Source organism: Brachycentrus maculatus, unplaced genomic scaffold (assembly GCF_059751285.1).
Source record: "Brachycentrus maculatus isolate JH-2025_06_01 unplaced genomic scaffold, ASM5975128v1 h1tg000119l, whole genome shotgun sequence".
Taxonomy (NCBI): Eukaryota; Metazoa; Arthropoda; class Insecta; order Trichoptera; family Brachycentridae; genus Brachycentrus; species Brachycentrus maculatus.
The window spans coordinates 1,402,269-1,421,331 of NW_028280872.1; the positions used below are offsets into that span (position 1 = coordinate 1,402,269).

A 19,063-nucleotide genomic window follows, 5' to 3' on the forward strand; every position below is an offset into this window, starting at 1 on the left:
GCAAGTGCATTTATATAAAGATAATGATTAAAGAAAACACCTCGTTTTTTACCACTTGAGTTTTATTATAGACTACATGTTTCAGAAGTTAAACTTCCATCATTCAGGTCTGTATAATAACTTATTATACAGTCAGTTACTATACAGACCTGAATGATGGAAGTTTAACTTCTGAAACATGTAGTCTATAATAAAACTCAAGTGGTAAAAAACGAAGTGTTTTCTTTAATCATTGTAACATGTCTTACCACAAAGTTAATGCCGAAACAATAAATATATAAAGATACATATATGAAGGAAATAACACAATTCATTTCAATTACTTGAAATTTTACTGACAAAAAATATTATGTATTTTTTAAATAACCTCTTTTTTTTAAATTATTGATAAATATTTGAATTATTTATTAAGATTAGAAAAATACGAAATCTTTTAATCTTATCACAAAAAATTGTGTACAAAATCCTTAACACAATTAATGTAAACATTGAGAATGTTGGAAGCAAATTTATAATTATCCACCAAAATCTAAAAAACAGTTAGCAATACCAAGATAAAAGGTAACATAATAAATAATCTACATAGCTTTCAAAACAACAAGTGAATTTTCTAAATAACTTAGAATATACAACATTTTGAGTGTGTCCAAATACTTGTTCACAAAATCTGGATTATCTCCAATTACAGGAGTTATTTTCATATTATTTTTTGATATCTCATCAAAGATGAAGAAGAATATGGAAGTCTGGGCATTTACGGGGCTTACGACCGTCATAGGCTGGTTTAAGTGATCACTTTATACACGTGTAACATTCACCAATTCTACCCATTATTGACAACCACACTACTCAAATTCTTGGAAGTTCTATATATATGAACCAATTTAGAAACCTTGTTAATATAAGAGTTTCTGCTTAATAAAAAGCTTCTTTACATCTCACCAATAGATGTCTCTAGTGAAGTTCTAGTGATTCATGAACAAGGTTTCTAAATTGGTTCATATATATAGAACTTCCAAGAATTTGAGTAGTGTGGTTGTCAATAATGGGTAGAATTGATGAATGTTACACGTGTGTAAAGTGATCACTTAAACCAGCCTATGACGGTCGTAAGCCCCGTAAATGCCCAGACTTCCATATTCTTCTTCATCTTTGATGAGATATCAAAAAATAACTTAGAATATACTTTCAACGACATTTAAAACAGTAAATGTTTTATTTACAAAATGGTTGACAGTTTTACGTGAATGTCGCAGAAATTACTTGACAAGAAAACTGCAATTTTGTAATAAATACTCTCACTTCATATGTGTTTCATTCTAGACAAGGTAATTTCTCTACATAATAAAGATTTCATCTTCAACAACTTCTTTGCTGTGTCACTTCTAATAAGATAATCTATTGCTCGTTGTCTTTCACTCCCCTTTGATTATATCTGCAATGGAAGACTTTCCTTCGTTCCGGCATCAATACTAATGTAATTTCAACTCAAAATCGATATTTAATTGTAGATAAAATATAATTAACAGTTAAATCATATCATTTCTTAATCCACTCACATTTTTTTCCTTATTTGATCTAAATGATGTACATAAAAAGTAGTTCTTCTAAATCAGAGTACTCCAACTTTTTTCCTTTATATTACCTATAACATCTCTCGAAAAGTCATCCTTGAAATATATTTACTATTTTATTTTACACAAGGAACCTAAGTGTTTATTACTTTTCTTGGAAATTAATGAAGTAAATAAAAACATATGAATCTAGCCCATTCCTATGCAGTAAAGTTTTACAAAAACCATAATATTTAACAGCTCTGCAGTCCAGAGCAGGAGCGGGGAACCTTTTCATTTCTAAAGGGTACATTCATTTATCTGATTTAACATACGGCAGCGTTTGTAAAATTTCAATTCAATCCATTGACTACTTTTCGAGTTTTGCAGACACAAACATACGGAAGTGGAATTTTTATATATAAAGATATTCAGATTTTTTTAAAATTAATTTGGCCAGTCAAAAGTCAAAAGGCCGTATTAGTGTAGTCAAGAGGCCATAGGTTCCTAATCCATCCCTGGTCCAGAGAGTTCCAACAAATTTTAAAAGAAAATAAGCATATTTATTTATTAAACTTATTTGTAATAAATTTTAAATATATTTATTTATTCTCTATGAGAGTTTGAAGTTGTAACACTAAATCTCTGGCGAGGGAGAGCACTGCCGGAGCGTTGTGGCGCTCGGCCATTTCTGTAAAGAAATACAAGATATGTATAGGATTTTTTTTATGAACACAGAGTGAATTTATAAATAAAACACTTGTTTTATACCACTTCAGTATTATATTGTTACGACTAGTGATGACTCTTCAGTTCTTCGGACACATTGTGCGTGGTAATGAGGATAACCTGGAATGGTTGTGATCAGTAGCCTCGGGGGAAAGAGAGGGAGAGGAAGATCCCCCACACGATAGACCGATCAAGTTAAGACAGCAGCAGACACCTCGGTGGTTGGAGCGCTACGTGCAGCGCAGTCAAGGGACAACTGGAGAAGAGTCATTGCTTCGAGAAGGGTCACAACCCTCAGTAAGTAGGACTAGGACAGAGAAGAAGTAATAGTAGTAGTAGATGGAAGCATCTATAACTTTGAAAACTAGTCATAATAATATAACACTCAAGTGGTAAAAAACAAGTGCTTTATTTGTAATTTAATCATGTCTTACCACAAACTGAATGCGGGAACAATAAATAACAAAACAGAGTTATATTAGGTAAAATAATGATACAGTGAAACCTCTATCTATCGTTTTTAAGTAACCTATTAAAATAAACTATGAATACGGGAAAAAAATGAATGCGGGATTAAGAGGTCAATACGCAAATAGATACGACCGAGTAAAGATACCGTCCTCCCAATCTGCATAACCATTCGTAGGCTAAAATTCTAAGAAAAATACATGTTTCAGATGCAAATGTATTTATTTAAAAAAAAATACAAACCTGAATATAATTTAAAAAAATACTTTTGTTTTTCAACTGTTTTACTTTCGTAAGTCAATAGTATATTTTCGGCTTCTGGCATCGGTTACACAAGCTTTCGATAGTTTCTATCCCATACGTTGCCGTTGAATGTAAGAAAATTGGAAATAATGTAAAAAAAACCAGACAAAATGAATCAAATATGCAGCTTAATTCGAACGATAAATGCGGTAAATGGTGATTGAGAAACGATCGATGCGGTTTAGTTAAGTATGAAATTAAGTCGGGATAGAAGAAATAAACGACACATCCGGGAAAACGATTATTCGAGGAACGATAGATAGAGGTTTCACTGTACTTACCATTGAAGAACTTGATAATGTCAGTGAAGTCCATGCTGTTGGAAAGGATAATATCTCGGTACGACTCCAGGAGAGCAAGCGCCAGGAAGAGCACCATGTGCGATGAGGAAATGTGGCGTGCTGCCCATATCATCTCCCACGCTGAGAATACCTGGAAGGATCATGCACTTCACTTATTATTGGGTTACATAGAGGTCATGTAATTTTTTTTTTAATATCAATGATATTTTTTCTTTACCCATTTATGGTTATTATAAAATATGTAATCTTATTATTACGTTGACCAGTTTAGAAGCGAACAGCTTCTTCCCCAATACTTACTTATGTAAAAATATACCAATTAAAACTATTTGTAAATTAATCTTAAGGATGAAGCTGCTTACTTCAAAACAGATTAATTAAGTTACAGTAAGATATTCAGTGATTTCATAACATGGTTAATTTTTATGCTATAAAATGAAAAAACCACAATGTTAGTGCTTCATGTATTATTTATAAATATAGGATATTTAAAAACGGTTACAATAGAAATTAAGAATGTGGTGATAAGTATGTTAAGCTACCATGTCACGGGTTCAATTAAGCTACCATGTCGCGGGTTCAATTTTTAGATGGTCAAAATAAATATGTGTGTTGTATAAGTGTTTTGTAACTGTAATATTTATTTGATATTATCCCAGACTGGTACCTGACACGCAGGACTGACCACCTCACCTTCATATAATAAACAAACAAATTAACATTGCACCAATTTGATGCAGTGCCCTATGAATCACTGAGGGGAGATAAGAGTCAATAGTAGAAACGAAGAGTTCTTACATCCTGATAAAGAAGTTCCCTCTTGAAGTCGAGAAGGAACCAGCGATAGCAGAAGTAGAAGTGTGTGTAGTCTCCGTGAGCGTGCATCAGCTCGTACATCTCACAGTCCAGGATTTGTATGAGAGATCTGAAATTGTATTAGCTGATTAGTTGAAAGTGCATTCACAGTGATCTTGGGAATCTTACAAATAACCCTAGTTGGGGTTGTTAGTTTAGTTATGAGGTTCAAATGGACACCAATCAAATATTGGAATTGTTGAATGACTATCAAATTATAGAGTGAAAAAATGCTTTAGAGAGATTTCAAAGGTTTTACTAACTTGCTAATTTCAACCAAAGAAAAAAAATCATTTTTCATTGTAAAAAAAACATTATGTTGACAAATTTTTTTAATAATTTATTTCTATCAAGGGTAGAATGGTGAATGTTACACAATTTTTTTAAAGTTTTGAATAACTTTTTACAGTTGACTAGCGTAACTGTGGCTCGGGTTAAATAGAAAAGAACAAAAAAGCAAAATAACAAAAAAACAAAAACACAAATTCAAATACAACATTGTGAAAAAATTTCAAGGAAATGGGTGAATAACTTGAGGATTTTGATTTGATTGTATTGATTTCAGATTTTGAATAAACAAAAATTTGCATCAAAAGTTGAAAAAAAAAATACTTGGAAATAGTTATTTTTAATCAGACTAAAGACAATCATTACACTACGGTAGTAAATCTTTAAAGGTTAATTTAGTTAGAGAATCTTTGAAGGTTAATTTGGTAAGTGAATCTTTAAGGTGAATTTGGTAATTGAATCTTTAAAGATTAATTTGGTGACCTCATGTTGGCAAAGTGTGCGTCCATAGCGCCCCCGGCTGGGAAGTTGTCGAGCATGCGCCCCATCAGGCAGCAGAAAGCGGAGTAGGCGGCGGCCTCATCGTCCAAGAGTACCAGCAGCGGAGCCGCCAGGTCACACATGCCCTGCATGTACCCCGAATCCAGATGCTCCCAAACGTACCTGACACCAAATACAATGCAATACTCTACAATATATAGCGATGAACCCTTTCATTGACTTAAAGGTGGAGACTGACCGGAGCATTTCGTCGTAACATAACATCGTAACATCGCTCGCGGCGAGCATCACCGAGCGTCCGAAACTATGGATGGAGGCTCGGTTCCCTGTACTGACTGCCTGAATGCTCGCTTCGTAACGTGTTACGTTACGACAAAATGCTCCAGTCAGTCTCTACCTTAAGAGTTCTAAAAAATAATGCTACCTTGAGACAAGATTGACTTGATGTCAGTGCTGGAGTATCAAAAAATCTTGTACACCAAACTGAACTAGACAAAACTATGATTTGGCATTAAATAAAATACTTTATTTATTGTTTCGGCATTAACTTTGTGGTAAGACATGTTACAGTGATTAAAGAAAACACTTGTTTTTTACCACTTGAGTTTTATTTTAGACTACATGTTTCAGAAGTTAAACTTCCATCATTATAGGTCTGTATAATAACTATTATACAGAGTTATTATACAGACCTGAATGATGAAAGTTTAACTTCTGAAACATGTAGTGTATAATAAAACTCAAGTGGTAAAAAACAAGTGTTTTCTTTAATCATTGAAATAAAATACTTGTATAAGACCACTTTTTAAGTTTATTAATGTTAACACAACTATTTTCAAAAACTACAGATGTTCTTATCGACAGGCGAAAATACAAACTGTTTGAAGAGGGGAAATATAAACTGTTTGTCATTATGGTGAAAATACAGTTTGTTTTTACATCTGTAGCTCTCTAAACTAGTCGTGTTAACATTAATAAACTCAAAAAGTGATCTCATACAAGTGTTTATTTTTATACTTAAATGAAGTGAAACATGTTTTTTTTTGGATGCTTCTCTTAGGTTGAGATAAAATTCACACAAATAGATAATTCACCTTATGAATGTTTTAATATATTTGGAGTATAAATTAGTTGAGTCCATTTCAAAAAGATGTCTCTGGCTGTTGTTACAGCTAACTTTCAGAGGGATTAGACATCTGCCAACAATATTCAGTTTATTTCGCTTTGAGTTTCATGCAAAACTTTTGTTTTTTAATGCATTGAACATGTCAATTTTTGTGTTTACTAAACAACAATAGCGAGAAGTTTAAGTTTTCTGATTTGATTGGAAGAAAATAGAGATGAATAATATAATTTTGCAATACTAACGTGCTCATGACATTCCTCAACTTGTCGAGGTTGTCTCCCGTGAAGTACCAGTAATTCCTGTCACACCTTTGCACATCCTTGTCTATTCGGTGCAAATTAAGGCCGAAATTCTCCAGCAGCTCGATCTGTAATTGTTCAGGCGGAAATGTGACACAATGACGTTTGATAGATGCTCGAATGATGAAATATAGAAAAAATAAAAGAAATAATTGATAGAATAAAGAAAGGTTGAGATGGCTTGGAAATGTGGAACGAATGAGTATGGAAGTACGGAAAAACAAATATATAGTCCAAGCGAATTAGAATCAACCTCAAAAAAAATATGGTTTTCATTTTTTGCAAAGTGTTAACAGCAAAAAAAATCACAATTTATGTACAAAATAATAATCGTTTTATTTTGATAGTTTGCCAAAAGTAAAAACTATTCATTTCATTCTGGTGCTTGACCTAATATTCGCCTGGACTAAGGACCTATATAAGGTAAATGTAGTCAGAAATAAAAGCAGGGGAAAACTTGGAATGATCTGGTACTTCAAACATTTGAAAGAGGACAGGCCTGAAGTTTTTTTTTACCCCCTTGGGACATCCAGCAAACGAGCAAATTTTTTTACAAAATCATTCACTTACGCTGTACACTCCTCCGTTAGAACTGGCCGGAGACACACAGTTGGAGCGGGGACCCTCCTTGGCCTCCTGAGATGCAGTTGGGCAGTCCAGGGTGTCGAAGGACGTACATGCCGAGTTGCGTTCCTCTTCCAACGCCCCCAACGGTGACTTGCACGGACTTATATTTCCTAGGAACAGATTAGAAAAGCAATCAGTTTTAAATTAATCATGTTCTTATTTTCTTCTTGGATTGGTTTGCAACAAAGATTAGCATCTTCCTCAACTCTGTCTAGTCCTCTGCAGCCCTATTCAGCCCCAGGTCGTGTCAGCTCAATTATTCATAAACCTGCTCTAGAAACTCTCATCGAAGGCTCCCTCTAGAGTTTGTCTCCTCAGTCATACCCTCCATTAATGTATGCAGGAGGTTTTCATAGCTTGTTTGTCCACAGTACTAGGGGTTTTCGGTTCGATTTTCATCTATCCACATTTGCTCCCTATGTGGAGCATATAAAGTCCACAGAGGTCAATATAGATCATAAAAAGACACATTTCTAATGTGTCTCATTTTACAATGCTTGTGAACCAATGGATATTTATTTTAAAATCTATGAAATAATAAAACAATTGAAAATATTGAAAAAACTAATGGACATCAGCTGTCAAGAAGCACATTGTTCACCATGGGCAATGTTTAGTTCAGTAAACCCACCTATAACATTGAAATAGGTAGGTACCGCGTTATTGGAGGGAACATTATATGGGATTAATGTTTTTAAATTGTATTTTAATTTTAAATTACTCATTTCAGTCTTTTTCGCTGGTTACAATGTGAAAATTAAATTTAAAACATTAACCCTATATAAAGTTCCCTCCATTGACGCGGTACCTATCTGAATGTAATAGGAACGTTTAATGTATATAATGTGTTGCTGTTACATTTAAATATATAATTGCTTTTTCACCCTAATAATTATTCTCTACGTCACTTTTTTTTATTGTTCGCAGAGGGATACCACAAATGTCCAACTGAAAGAAAGCCATGACTAAAAAAAAATGGAGAACAATCACATATATGTAAAGCTTACTTACCACTCACATATCCCACAGGAGATGCACTCGACACAATATCAACCGAAGGGTTTGTGACGATAACGCTCGTGTGATTTTGAACCGTAACCGCCATATCCTTTCCAAAGTTATCGTCTACTTCATTTTCCAATACGGGATCATCTGGGATGGCGCCATTCACGTGTCCATTTATCCTGGCCATGCTCTCGGCTATTTTCCTAATCTCAGAGTGGTTCTGTTCCGATATATCTCCTCTCGGACAACTGTCTTCATCTACCTCCATTTCTTCCTGAGGGTTCGGGTGGGCCGATTCACCATTCGTGTCTTCCGGCATGTCGACGTTTTCGTCCAGGGACGATTCTACGACTAGAGCGGCAGTTTTCTTGGTGGCTGAAGAGTCGTTGCACTGAGAGGAATGTTCCTCTTCGCATTTCTCCAAGTGCGATGGGTCCTGGAGATCGCTCTGATCCGGTGACATGACGGGCGGGTTATCATCGTCTGACATAAAACTGCAATTGTCTTCCGACACCTAAAATAAATAAAAGGAAATTAATACATGCACAATTCGCTCACTCCTTTCAAGAACGTCATAAATCAAAAATCGTCAATTTTCAGTTGAACATGTTTTCGGAATGCCCAGAAAATGTACTATATCCCAGTAAAAGAGGCATTTTTTAACTTAATATTTACCCGCTACAGGGCAGAAAGTGTATCTAAAAAGATCTGTTGCACAGTAAAAAGTTCAATAAGTGGCTTGATATTTATTTTTAATACATTGTATTATATTTTTAAACTTTAAAAACGTTCTCCTGAAAAATCAAGTTTTTTTATTTATGACGTTCTTGAAAGGAGTGGGCAAATTGTCTCACCTGAAATACAATCTGAAAAGATCCTATCATTTTTATGCAAAAGAAGATGGAAATCTGAACATTCCTGGGCTTACAACTTAACATTTTTCTGGCTAAAGTGATAATTTTATACATGTTTAACATTATTTGCCTCCATGGTCAGCACGCTCAGCTATTATACTGGAGGTCCCGGGTTCGATTCCCAGGAGGGAGTCAAATAAATATAAGTGATTTTTTCACTCTAATATTTATTCAATATTACCCTGGACTGGTACCTGAAGCGGAGGGCCGATCTCCTTTCCTTCTTGTGTTCAATGATCAAGATTACACTGCGTTAATACGATGCAGTGCCCTATGCACCATTGGGAGCGGATAAGGATTAGAAGAAGTATAAGATGTAACATCCACCATTCTATCCATTACTGAACATCATTATTGTATCAATGCATACGTGTATTATATTAATTTTTGGAAAATGTGTATATTTGCACTGTTGTTGGATTCCTTTTGTATGTAAGTTGTAATTTTGATAGATGTGGAATTTTGGCAGACGGTGCTGCCATTAGTCAAAATTTTATATAGTATATAGCTTTTTCCAATGAATTTTCCCGTTTCTGTTAGAATAAATAATATTTTAAAAAAAATTATAAATGGAAATGAATTTATTTAATTGCGGGAATGCTTAAAAGCGTCTTTTACATACTGTTGATAGAGAGTGGGACACGCTTATAAGGGTTCTATGCGCTTACTTTTAGTGGAGCGCTAGAGATGCCAAAAAACACTGTACAGATGGGAATTGGGCTTGCGGTTATTTATAATTAGTATACTGAGGGTCGGGCGGCAGACTGTCTGAATATGATTAGGGTAGGGGTTGATAAAAAAAAACCACCCGACAACAATGTGATAGAATACTTTTTGTACCAAGCAGTGATGGATGACCAAATCAAAAAATGACTTGGTATTTGTATTCGATAAAAACAGAAAATGGTGTTAGCTTCTGAACAACCCTGGAAAATCTAACATGACTTATATCAAGCATCGACAATATGAAATAAGTTAACCCTTTGGTATTAAACAAAACAATCGCCCAATCCTAGGCTGGCCAGGACAAGTGTCATAAAATTCATAAGTGTCATGCCTTTGCCAATTTTTGTCCCCCCGTGAGCAAACCACACAGTCTCTTTTTGATCCTATACGCAAAACATGTAGTTTTGCCATCCAGGCGGTCCTCCATTTAAGGAGTAGAGAGCCTACTTGGAATCTTTCGAAAGTCCCCTACCAACTAAAGTTTTCACAAACCTTAAGTGACTCAATGCTAGCAAGGACCTTGAGTAACTGGCGTGACGGAGTTGTACCTGCGTTACTACGTATCCCAGCCTTTTATTATTTAAACAACATAACAGTACATAGTGGCGACACTCGCTAACCGATTTACTGGGGAATTTACCATGTCGACATATTGTCGCCATTCGAGTGCAAAGGGTTAAAATTAAAAGTTATTTGTTCATAATCACCTCGTGATTATTGTCAACATTGGCCTTGGGCTCGGTGAGTCTGGCGATGGAAGCCGCGGTGGCTTCGCGGTCCCTCTGCCTGACGATGGCCTCCACGGCCAACCACTCCGACATGGTGGTCTCGTAACGTCTTCTGTCCGCCAAGTCTTGATCCCGTCTCTCTTCGGCAGTCGAACCAAATCTGGGAGATCAAAACCATTACCATAAGCCTTTCTTCAATCGGGTTCAAAGTAATAAATGAAGTGTGTTTATATAAGAAAAAGGGGCTTCCCGTTGCTTGGAACCAAGTTTGCCATTAAAATGACACCCTGTAACTAAGATACTTCTACAAGTCATGATTTCCATTTTCATTTTTAAAAAACCAGTATCAGCACCTTGAATAAAATCCCTTACAATGTTTGAAAAAACCAGCATACTAAGACCTCACTTTGCGTTGTAGATACGTTACATAATTTAATTTTATAAAACACGAAATTACCATTCAGAAAATTTAAAAATGATTCTGTAAAAAATGATTTTAAAAAACAACGCAATTCGAAAAAACAATGATGCAAAGAGAGATCTGAGTGTACCTTGAAAAAAATTCTGTTTTATATCTGAAAATACTACTACACTGAAAAATATGTATTTATTATTATTTTTATCCGGATGTAATGGTGCATAGGGCACTGCATCGTATATAGGCAGTGTTATCTTGATCATTTAATACATGTAGGAAACGCAATCAGCCCCATGCTTCAGGTACCAGTCCAGAATAATATCAACATACTGTTTACGGTGTGCACATATATTTGTGCATTTCAGAAACCTTTTGTTGCTGCAGTGTGTATATATAATATTTGTGATGGAACAGTGATCCTTAAACCAACAAATGGGAATGTCAACCTACTTGTAGTATCCCAGAAGATACGGCCACACTTCCTTCCTGATTTCATGCTCCACTCCCCCGTAGTAGGTGAGACGGTACACCTCCAGGCCATTATTTACAGCGCCTGTTTCGTCTGTGAGCTCCTCCCACCTCTGCTTTGTCAGCCCACCAGAAGCGCCATCTATATTTGTAATTTGATACCAATTTGTTCAATATGAATCAAGCAAATATCGCTCACTCCTTTCAAGAACGTCATAAATCAAAAAACTTGATTTTTTAGGAGAACGTTTTTAAAGTATAAAAATATAACACAATGTATTAAAAATAAATATCAAGCCACTTGATGAACTTTTTACTGTGCAACACATCTTTTTAGGTAAAACCAGAAGGTTTTTTCTCCATTTGAAAAATATTTAGTATATTTAAATTAAACATTAAAAATTAAAAAAAACATTAAAAATTAATTAAACAATACCTTTTCTTCAAAATGCAAAACAACATTTTCTGCCCTGTAGCGGGTAAACATTAAGTTAAAAATATGCCTCTTTTGCTGGGATATAGTACATTTTCTCGGCATTCCGAAAACATGCACAACTCAAAATTGACGATTTTTTAATTATTACGTTCTTGAAAGGAGTGAGCGATATGTTCGCAACATTTTGTTTGTGTCCAAATCACACCGTTAGTTATAAGTTATTTTTACATTTTGACATCTCAACAAAGATGAAAAAGAATATAGAAGTCTAGGTGCATAGGGCACTGCATCATATAAACGCAGTGTTATCTTGATCGTTAACATATGGACGAAAGGTGATCGGTGCTCCGCTTTAGGTACCAGTCCAGGATAATATTGAATAAATATTAGAGTGAGAAAATCACTTGTATTTAATCGTTGGGTAATAAATCCAAAATTAAACAAGGTTTATTGGATCGAATTCTACATTTATTTATGTATATGTTAATACGTGACGCGTTTCGTCTTATTAAGACATTATCAAACACCTTTGAAAATGTCTTAATAAGACAAAAGTGTTTGATAATGTCTTAATAAGACGAAACGCGTCACGTATTAACACATACATAAAAAAAATAGAATTTAATCCAATAAACCTTGTTTATTTTAGATATATTACCCAACAATTCAATATGGAATCCTACCAACTGTCTGCAGTTAGAATAACTCACTTATATTTATTTGTCCGCCTCCGTAGTGTAATGGTCAGCACGCTCGGCTACCGTTCCGGAGGTCCCGGGTTCGATTCCCAAGGGGGGTAAAATAAATATAAGTGATTTTTTCACTGTAATATTTATTCAATATTAACATGGACTGGTACCTGAAGCGGAGGGCTGATCACCTTTCCTTCATGTGTAAACGATCAAGATAACACTGCGTTTATATGACACAGTGCCCTGTGCACCATTGGGGTGTGGATGAGGGTTTAACATAACATATTTATTTGATCACCCCCTAGGAATCGAACCTGGGACCTCCAGAATGGTAGCCGAGCGTGCTGACCATTACACTATGGAAGCGGACAAAATTCCATATTTTACATAATTAAAATTAGTGCTTGACATAAACTAGAAACAAGTACAAAAATGAGCGTATTTACACGCTAATTTTGTATGGCCGGCCTGGCGAGCCTGGCATTGGAGAGCTTAAGGCAGAGAACTGGTGAAATGACTTTGCAAATTAATTAATAACCAATGACCAATTAATTTATTCAAACAACTTTCATATCATCTTCCATTGACACCAAATAGATCTTACCGGAAGGAACAATATTGGCATTGACCAGTCCCGAGAGGTGAGTTCTAACTGTGGAGAGGTGACGACAGTATGCCAGCCAGCCGTAGAAGGCCCGGGATATGATCTGTCTGCGCATCGTACTACATACGAGCGCGATAGATGCAGTCTGCTGCACAGGCTAGACAAACAAACAAAAAATAGATAAGGTAGCTAATAATGTACCTTTTCTATTTAAAAAAATTATGAAAATTCCAAAACATATAGTAATTTGTTCTAGTTCATATTTTTAAGTAGTTGAATGTCAATTGCAAACCCAACCCCAATCTGTACAGTGTTTTTTGGCTTATCTTTTGCCACCAAAAGTAAGCAAATAGAATGCTTATAAGCGTTTCCCACTCTCGATCAACAATATATTAAGGACGCATTTGAGCGTTTCCCGCAATTAATGTGTTAAGTTTGACTTCCCCCTTAGGAATCGAACCCAGGATCTCCAGTATGGTAGCCAAATGCGGTAACCATTACATTATAGAGGCGGACTGATAAGTTTTGACCCACCATACTAAGAAAAATGACATTTTTATTTGCGGTATATATGGTTACAGTAATTCAAACAGTATTTTATGGTAAAACACTTTCAATTTTTGGGTAATATATCCAAAATTAAACAAGGTTATTGGATTGCATTCTACTTTTATTTACATATATATGATAATATGTGAAGCGTTTCGTCTTATTAAGACATCAAATACATGTTTGATAATGTCTTAATAAGACAAAACGCGTCACATATTATTATACATACATATGTAAATAAAAGTAGAATTCAATCCAATAACATTGTTTAATTTTGGTTATATAACCCATAAATTTAAAATGGAATTCTACCAACTGTCTGCAGTTAGTCTACAATAAATAAAACACATTCACTTTGGTTTTTATAAGAATCCCACCTGGACGTCTTGCGGCAGAGGGCTCGGCAGAGGCGGAGAGCAGTGCGTGTCCAGGGACATGCTGGAGCTGTCGGAGCTGCCGGTGGTGGAGGCGGAACCGAGAGGCTTGCGGGGGGCCCGGGGGGACGCGGGGCTTCGCTCCAGGAGAGAATGCCTCGATACTACAATACAATCAAGAAATAATAGCTATTCACAACATTTAGAGTGTGTTCAAATACTCATATTCACAAATCTGGGTTTTTTCGGCTTAGGAGTACTATAATAGGAGAAAGTGCATATAATAGAGGGTCAAAGTGTGGGCAGAAGACAGATCTCCTGGCTCCTGAATATATGAGATTGGACACTGTTTAGAGCTGCCCAAGGCAAGGAAAATTAGGTTGTCCAAACTTAAAACACAGTTAGGGACATTTTTTTTGTGGTAGGTTTTTTTTGCATTTTTGGACTAAGTAGAATCTACTTAGTCCAAAAATGCAAAAAAAAAACGTACTACAAAAAAATGTTCCCTACTGTGTTTTGAATTTGAAAAGCCGAATTACTCTCAAGTGATATAACAGGTCAAATTATAAGCTGCAAAAAATATTTGAAATATTTTTTTCAGGCATTTCCCAGTGTGTAAAAAATAATCCGAGTTTCGTACTTGGATACATCCAATAAAAAACGTATCTGCTAAGTAAAAGCTTTCTCAATCCAACACAGATGGCCGTTGTACTGTGTCATGAGATTGATCATATATCTAAGAGTTTCAAAAATTTGCGTAGTGTGGTTGTCAATCAAGGGTTGAATGCCTTAACCAACCTATGACATGTTATAAACCCAGACTTCCATATTCTATGTTGAGATATCCATGGTATATGTAAAAAAAAGTAATCATAGCAATCACTATGGCTTCAATATCCTTCCTATCAGTCATGCACTACCTGGAACAACTTCCAGATCCAAGTCTCAACAGACATTCTGAGTCGTTTGAAAATGAACTACATCATCAGTTAACCACCTACCTCTGAGAATTATCTGAAACACATTGTACTTTCCATCACAATTTTATATAATTATTTTGAATGGTTAATATTTCAACTCACCGTACTTGCCGTACTCCTGATGGTTGATATTATTATTGACAATCCTAAACACGTAATCACTGGCCTGATTGTCGGGATTATTATTAGAGATGTAATTATTTTCCTCTGTATCTTCACTAGCATTACTGTTGGCCTCTGTCACAATGGGAAGTGGCCTTCGACGCGGTCTACCCCGTGGCAAAACCTGCAAACAAATAAAGCCTTTAACATAATACATATCGTGTCTCTTCTTCCAACCCCGGGGATTCCGGCGCCCCGGAAGGCCGCTGACGACCATTCACCGACTATACTCAGCGGAACTTCGAGACGCCGGACTGACCTGGGAGGAAGCCAAGGAGATGGCGCGTGACAGAGTGACTTGGAGACGACTCGTGTTGGCCATATGCTCCACCTAGGGAGCGAACATGGATAGAAGAAGAAGACATATTTACAGTATCTAATATAAAAATACTTTAATGAATACACTAATAGAGAAACAAAAAGTCTTAAACATAGTAAGCACTGGTAAATGCACGTCTCCTTCACACACTATCAGCGAGCAGCGAGAGAGAATGAACCACAACGTTTAAATTTATCCATTATAACATGGAGAAGAAATGCTGAGAAAGTACAGACTTCAAGGTGGATAACTATATATCAAATAAATCTTTCCTATCAAAAGCATTGGCTAACATATGAAGCAGCGGAATGGGAGAGAACATGGCATAGTTTACATTATGTGCAAATACTGCGAATACAGATTTTTGCCTAGTACCTCTTCGACGCGCGCTAAGCTTTATTTGATATGACTAGGCTATGGTGATTTCTTGATGAATACCAATGAGTACTGTAAACAACTGCCCTCATCACATTGTATACTGTATATGAGACCAATGTATCCTTGGCAGTGCCTGTATACATTGAAATAATGCACATGAAGAGAAGATGTCTGCAGACACTTGGCTAATGACTTATAACAGCCTACAAATAACCTGAGCTATTAGATGCCCAAGATAAATATACTGGCAGAGCTTGAGGAAGGTGTATACCCATAGATGAATGCAAAATGGCTTTTGAAAAAGATTTGTTATAGCAAATAAGGTATTCGAAAGGCAACTTCAATATTAATATATGGGCTGTTGGCTTAATGACCAGTGAGACATTTCGCAAGAGATTAATATCAGAAAAGAAATGGCGAGAAACCGGTTCTTCTACATACGTGACCTCTTTAGTAACAGAAATATAAACCACAATCTGCCTATGAATTGTACTATACTACATCTTTTCAGTGCTTCTCTATGCCGTCAAAACCAAGACTCTCACCCAAGCAATAAGGAAGATTGAAGCATTCAACATTCAGCATTCAAGAATACTCAAAGTTTCATGGATTGGGAGATAAGTAAGGGTCTGTCAGGAAGCCTAGATGTTTCTGTATCAAATCCGGGAATATGGTTGGGAAAGGTTTCAATGAGTGGCACGATAAGAAAAAGAAATATCAACTGTGAACTTACTTTTCCAGTTCCCCTCTGTGACCAGAGAGGTGGATCCAACTGCCCGTGTGGTAGGAGCCCAGTTTCTAAGCAACTCAGGAATGCCAGCAAGTGACCACCTACAAAAAGACCATTAAACAATTATCATGCTTTATTTTATACAGATTACATAAACACCTTATAAAACTTGGTATTTTTAATTCACTTTTTTGTTGATCAACTACCGAGAGCTTTCACCTAATAGGCATCTCCAGAATGGAAGATTTATCAATTAATTTATTTTATTTCATCAAACATATAATTACAAATTATAATAATGTGCCCTGACTGAGTTTTCCTATGCAGGGGGCATATTTAACAATGTTTATTTATAAAATTTTACAAAAGAAAATTGTTTATGACATGTAATCAAATACGACATGGCCAAATAATGCGATCTATTTCAGGTCTACCCACTTCCATCATCCATTTATGAATAGCTCTTTTATAATTAGTTTGTATTTTTAATGACCTATGGATAATGGAAGCAGGGTGTACAACTTTATTGCATAATAATCAAAGTTCTTTTGACCAAAAGAGGTGTTAGGTTTTGCTTGATGTGTTTCTGTGTTTTGGAATTTTAGTTCTATGTATGTTATACCATAAGTGTGTTAACTGTGATTTGTGTGCTTTGCTGGGAGGTACTTTCTTGTGTTATGTGAGATTAATTCTTAAATGCATATGTGACTGGTTGTGATTGATAGCAAGGAGGAGAAAAGAGGGAGAGGAAGATCCCCACATGACTGATAAATCAAGTTAAGACAGCAGCAAGCACCTCGGTGGTTGGAGCGCTACGTGCAGCGCAGTCAAGGGATAACTGGATAAGAGTCATTGATTCGACAAGGGTTAAAACCCTCAGTAATAAGGACTAAGACGGAGAAGAAAATATGCAACATATGCATATGATTGTTCTTTGAACATTGTGATCTTTTGATGTACCTTTGGGAAAATTGTAAATTAAGACACTTGATTATTACCACTTCAGTAATAAAAAAGTGTTTTTATTTACAATTTGATCATATCTTACCACAAAGTGAATGCCGAAACAATAAATAAACTACCTTTGGGAAAGTGTATAGGAGGGCGCTGGACGCCATCTTGGCCCACCAGGACTACAGTACCCGCTCCTCCTTCCCCCTGGTGACAATGTACGTACACTACATCTTCCAAGCTCACATTCAGAGCGTACTGCCAGTAGCTACTGCAAACAAAAGAGAAAACCAAGGTGTAAAACAAAATTTCCACTAAAAATACTGAGATTTGATAAGTATTTTAAACTGTATGGGTGCTGAGAATCATTATATTGACTCTGGTATACTTTATCAAAAGTATGTCGCTTCGATACATAGATGATGACGCCACTGTATTTTGGCTATCAAGCTGGGAGCTTCTTATTCATCAATAATATTCACCGCTAAATAAATTTAACCAGTTTTTAGTGAAAAATAAAAATACATTTTTTGTAAAATGCTTTGGTTTTCGCCCTTACAATGTCGGATTCGTCCAACAGTGATATTAAAAGCGACTGTCAAACACTGCACGAAAATGTTTGTTACACTCAAAGATACGATAGTGACGATGAAATCAGAATATTTCCCTATCGGAGGATGGACATTGACAGTGAGACCTTCAAGGACGAGCCAATTTCATACAACCATGACATATTCTTGCGAATGAAAAAGAAATACCAATTTGCATTTCTTTTTAGATGTATATAAATATGTTTATTACAAAATGCTATTTTATTTGAGTAGTCTGATATCGCTCACTCCTTTCATCAACGTCAAATATCAAAAATCATCAATTTTCAGTTGTGCATGTTTTCGGAATGCCCCGAAAATGTACTACATCCCAGCAAAAGCCACTTATTTTTAACTTAATATTTACCCGCTACAGGGCAGAAAGTGATGTTTTTGCATTTTGAAGAAAAGCTGTTTTTCCTAAAAAGGTTTTACCTAAAAATATCTGTTGCATAGTAAAAAGTTACATAAGTGGCTTGATATTTATTTTTAATACATTTTATTATATTTTTAAACATTAAAAACGATCTCCTGAAGAATAGAGTTTTTTGATTTATGACATTGTTGAAAGGAGTGAGCGATATGTACTACACTCAACACAAGAAAAAAAATATTAAAATTGGTCAATACTTGAGAAAAATAGTATTGATTTTGTACACACTTACTAAAAAGGACCATTTTCGCAGCAAAAAAAGTCTTCAGCAATTTTAACATACATTTAAGGAAAAATATCAGCCTTAAAACAGTGAATTGAAAAGTCAAGTTACCTCTTATCTTGCGTTTCACTCTCAGCGAATCCATTCATCAGCTGATTTGGTGTCCACTTGATGATGAGAGACTGCGCCATCTGATGAAGACTTAAATAACCTGCCATGGGCTCGGGGACGTCTTTCTGAAAGTGGATGAAAAAATACTTGCTTTGCCAAAGTAAAATACAGATGAATGTGTGGAAAATCAATGTGTGACAGAATTAAAAACGAAGAAA

At 35.6% G+C, this 19,063-nt stretch overlaps 1 protein-coding gene across 1 annotated transcript in view; it reads right to left on the minus strand.

Moving 5' to 3' along the window:
* Window positions 1-1,575: 1,575 nt before the first annotated feature.
* Window positions 1,576-19,063, minus strand: part of LOC148309621 (small G protein signaling modulator 2-like) — a 100,326-nt gene continuing 82,838 nt past the window's right edge. The window contains exons 7-21 of the mRNA XM_088259740.1: window positions 18,846-18,970; window positions 17,620-17,759; window positions 16,541-16,638; window positions 15,051-15,234; window positions 13,972-14,132; window positions 13,043-13,199; window positions 11,293-11,452; window positions 10,404-10,584; window positions 8,063-8,570; window positions 6,995-7,161; window positions 6,368-6,492; window positions 4,982-5,161; window positions 4,154-4,280; window positions 3,335-3,485; window positions 1,576-2,244 (exon numbers count right to left, since the gene is read on the minus strand). Of these exons, the coding sequence (XP_088115866.1) occupies window positions 2,156-2,244; window positions 3,335-3,485; window positions 4,154-4,280; window positions 4,982-5,161; window positions 6,368-6,492; window positions 6,995-7,161; window positions 8,063-8,570; window positions 10,404-10,584; window positions 11,293-11,452; window positions 13,043-13,199; window positions 13,972-14,132; window positions 15,051-15,234; window positions 16,541-16,638; window positions 17,620-17,759; window positions 18,846-18,970 (2,553 nt within the window). The 3' untranslated portion in view covers window positions 1,576-2,155. The remainder of the gene's footprint in view (window positions 2,245-3,334; window positions 3,486-4,153; window positions 4,281-4,981; window positions 5,162-6,367; window positions 6,493-6,994; window positions 7,162-8,062; window positions 8,571-10,403; window positions 10,585-11,292; window positions 11,453-13,042; window positions 13,200-13,971; window positions 14,133-15,050; window positions 15,235-16,540; window positions 16,639-17,619; window positions 17,760-18,845; window positions 18,971-19,063) is intronic.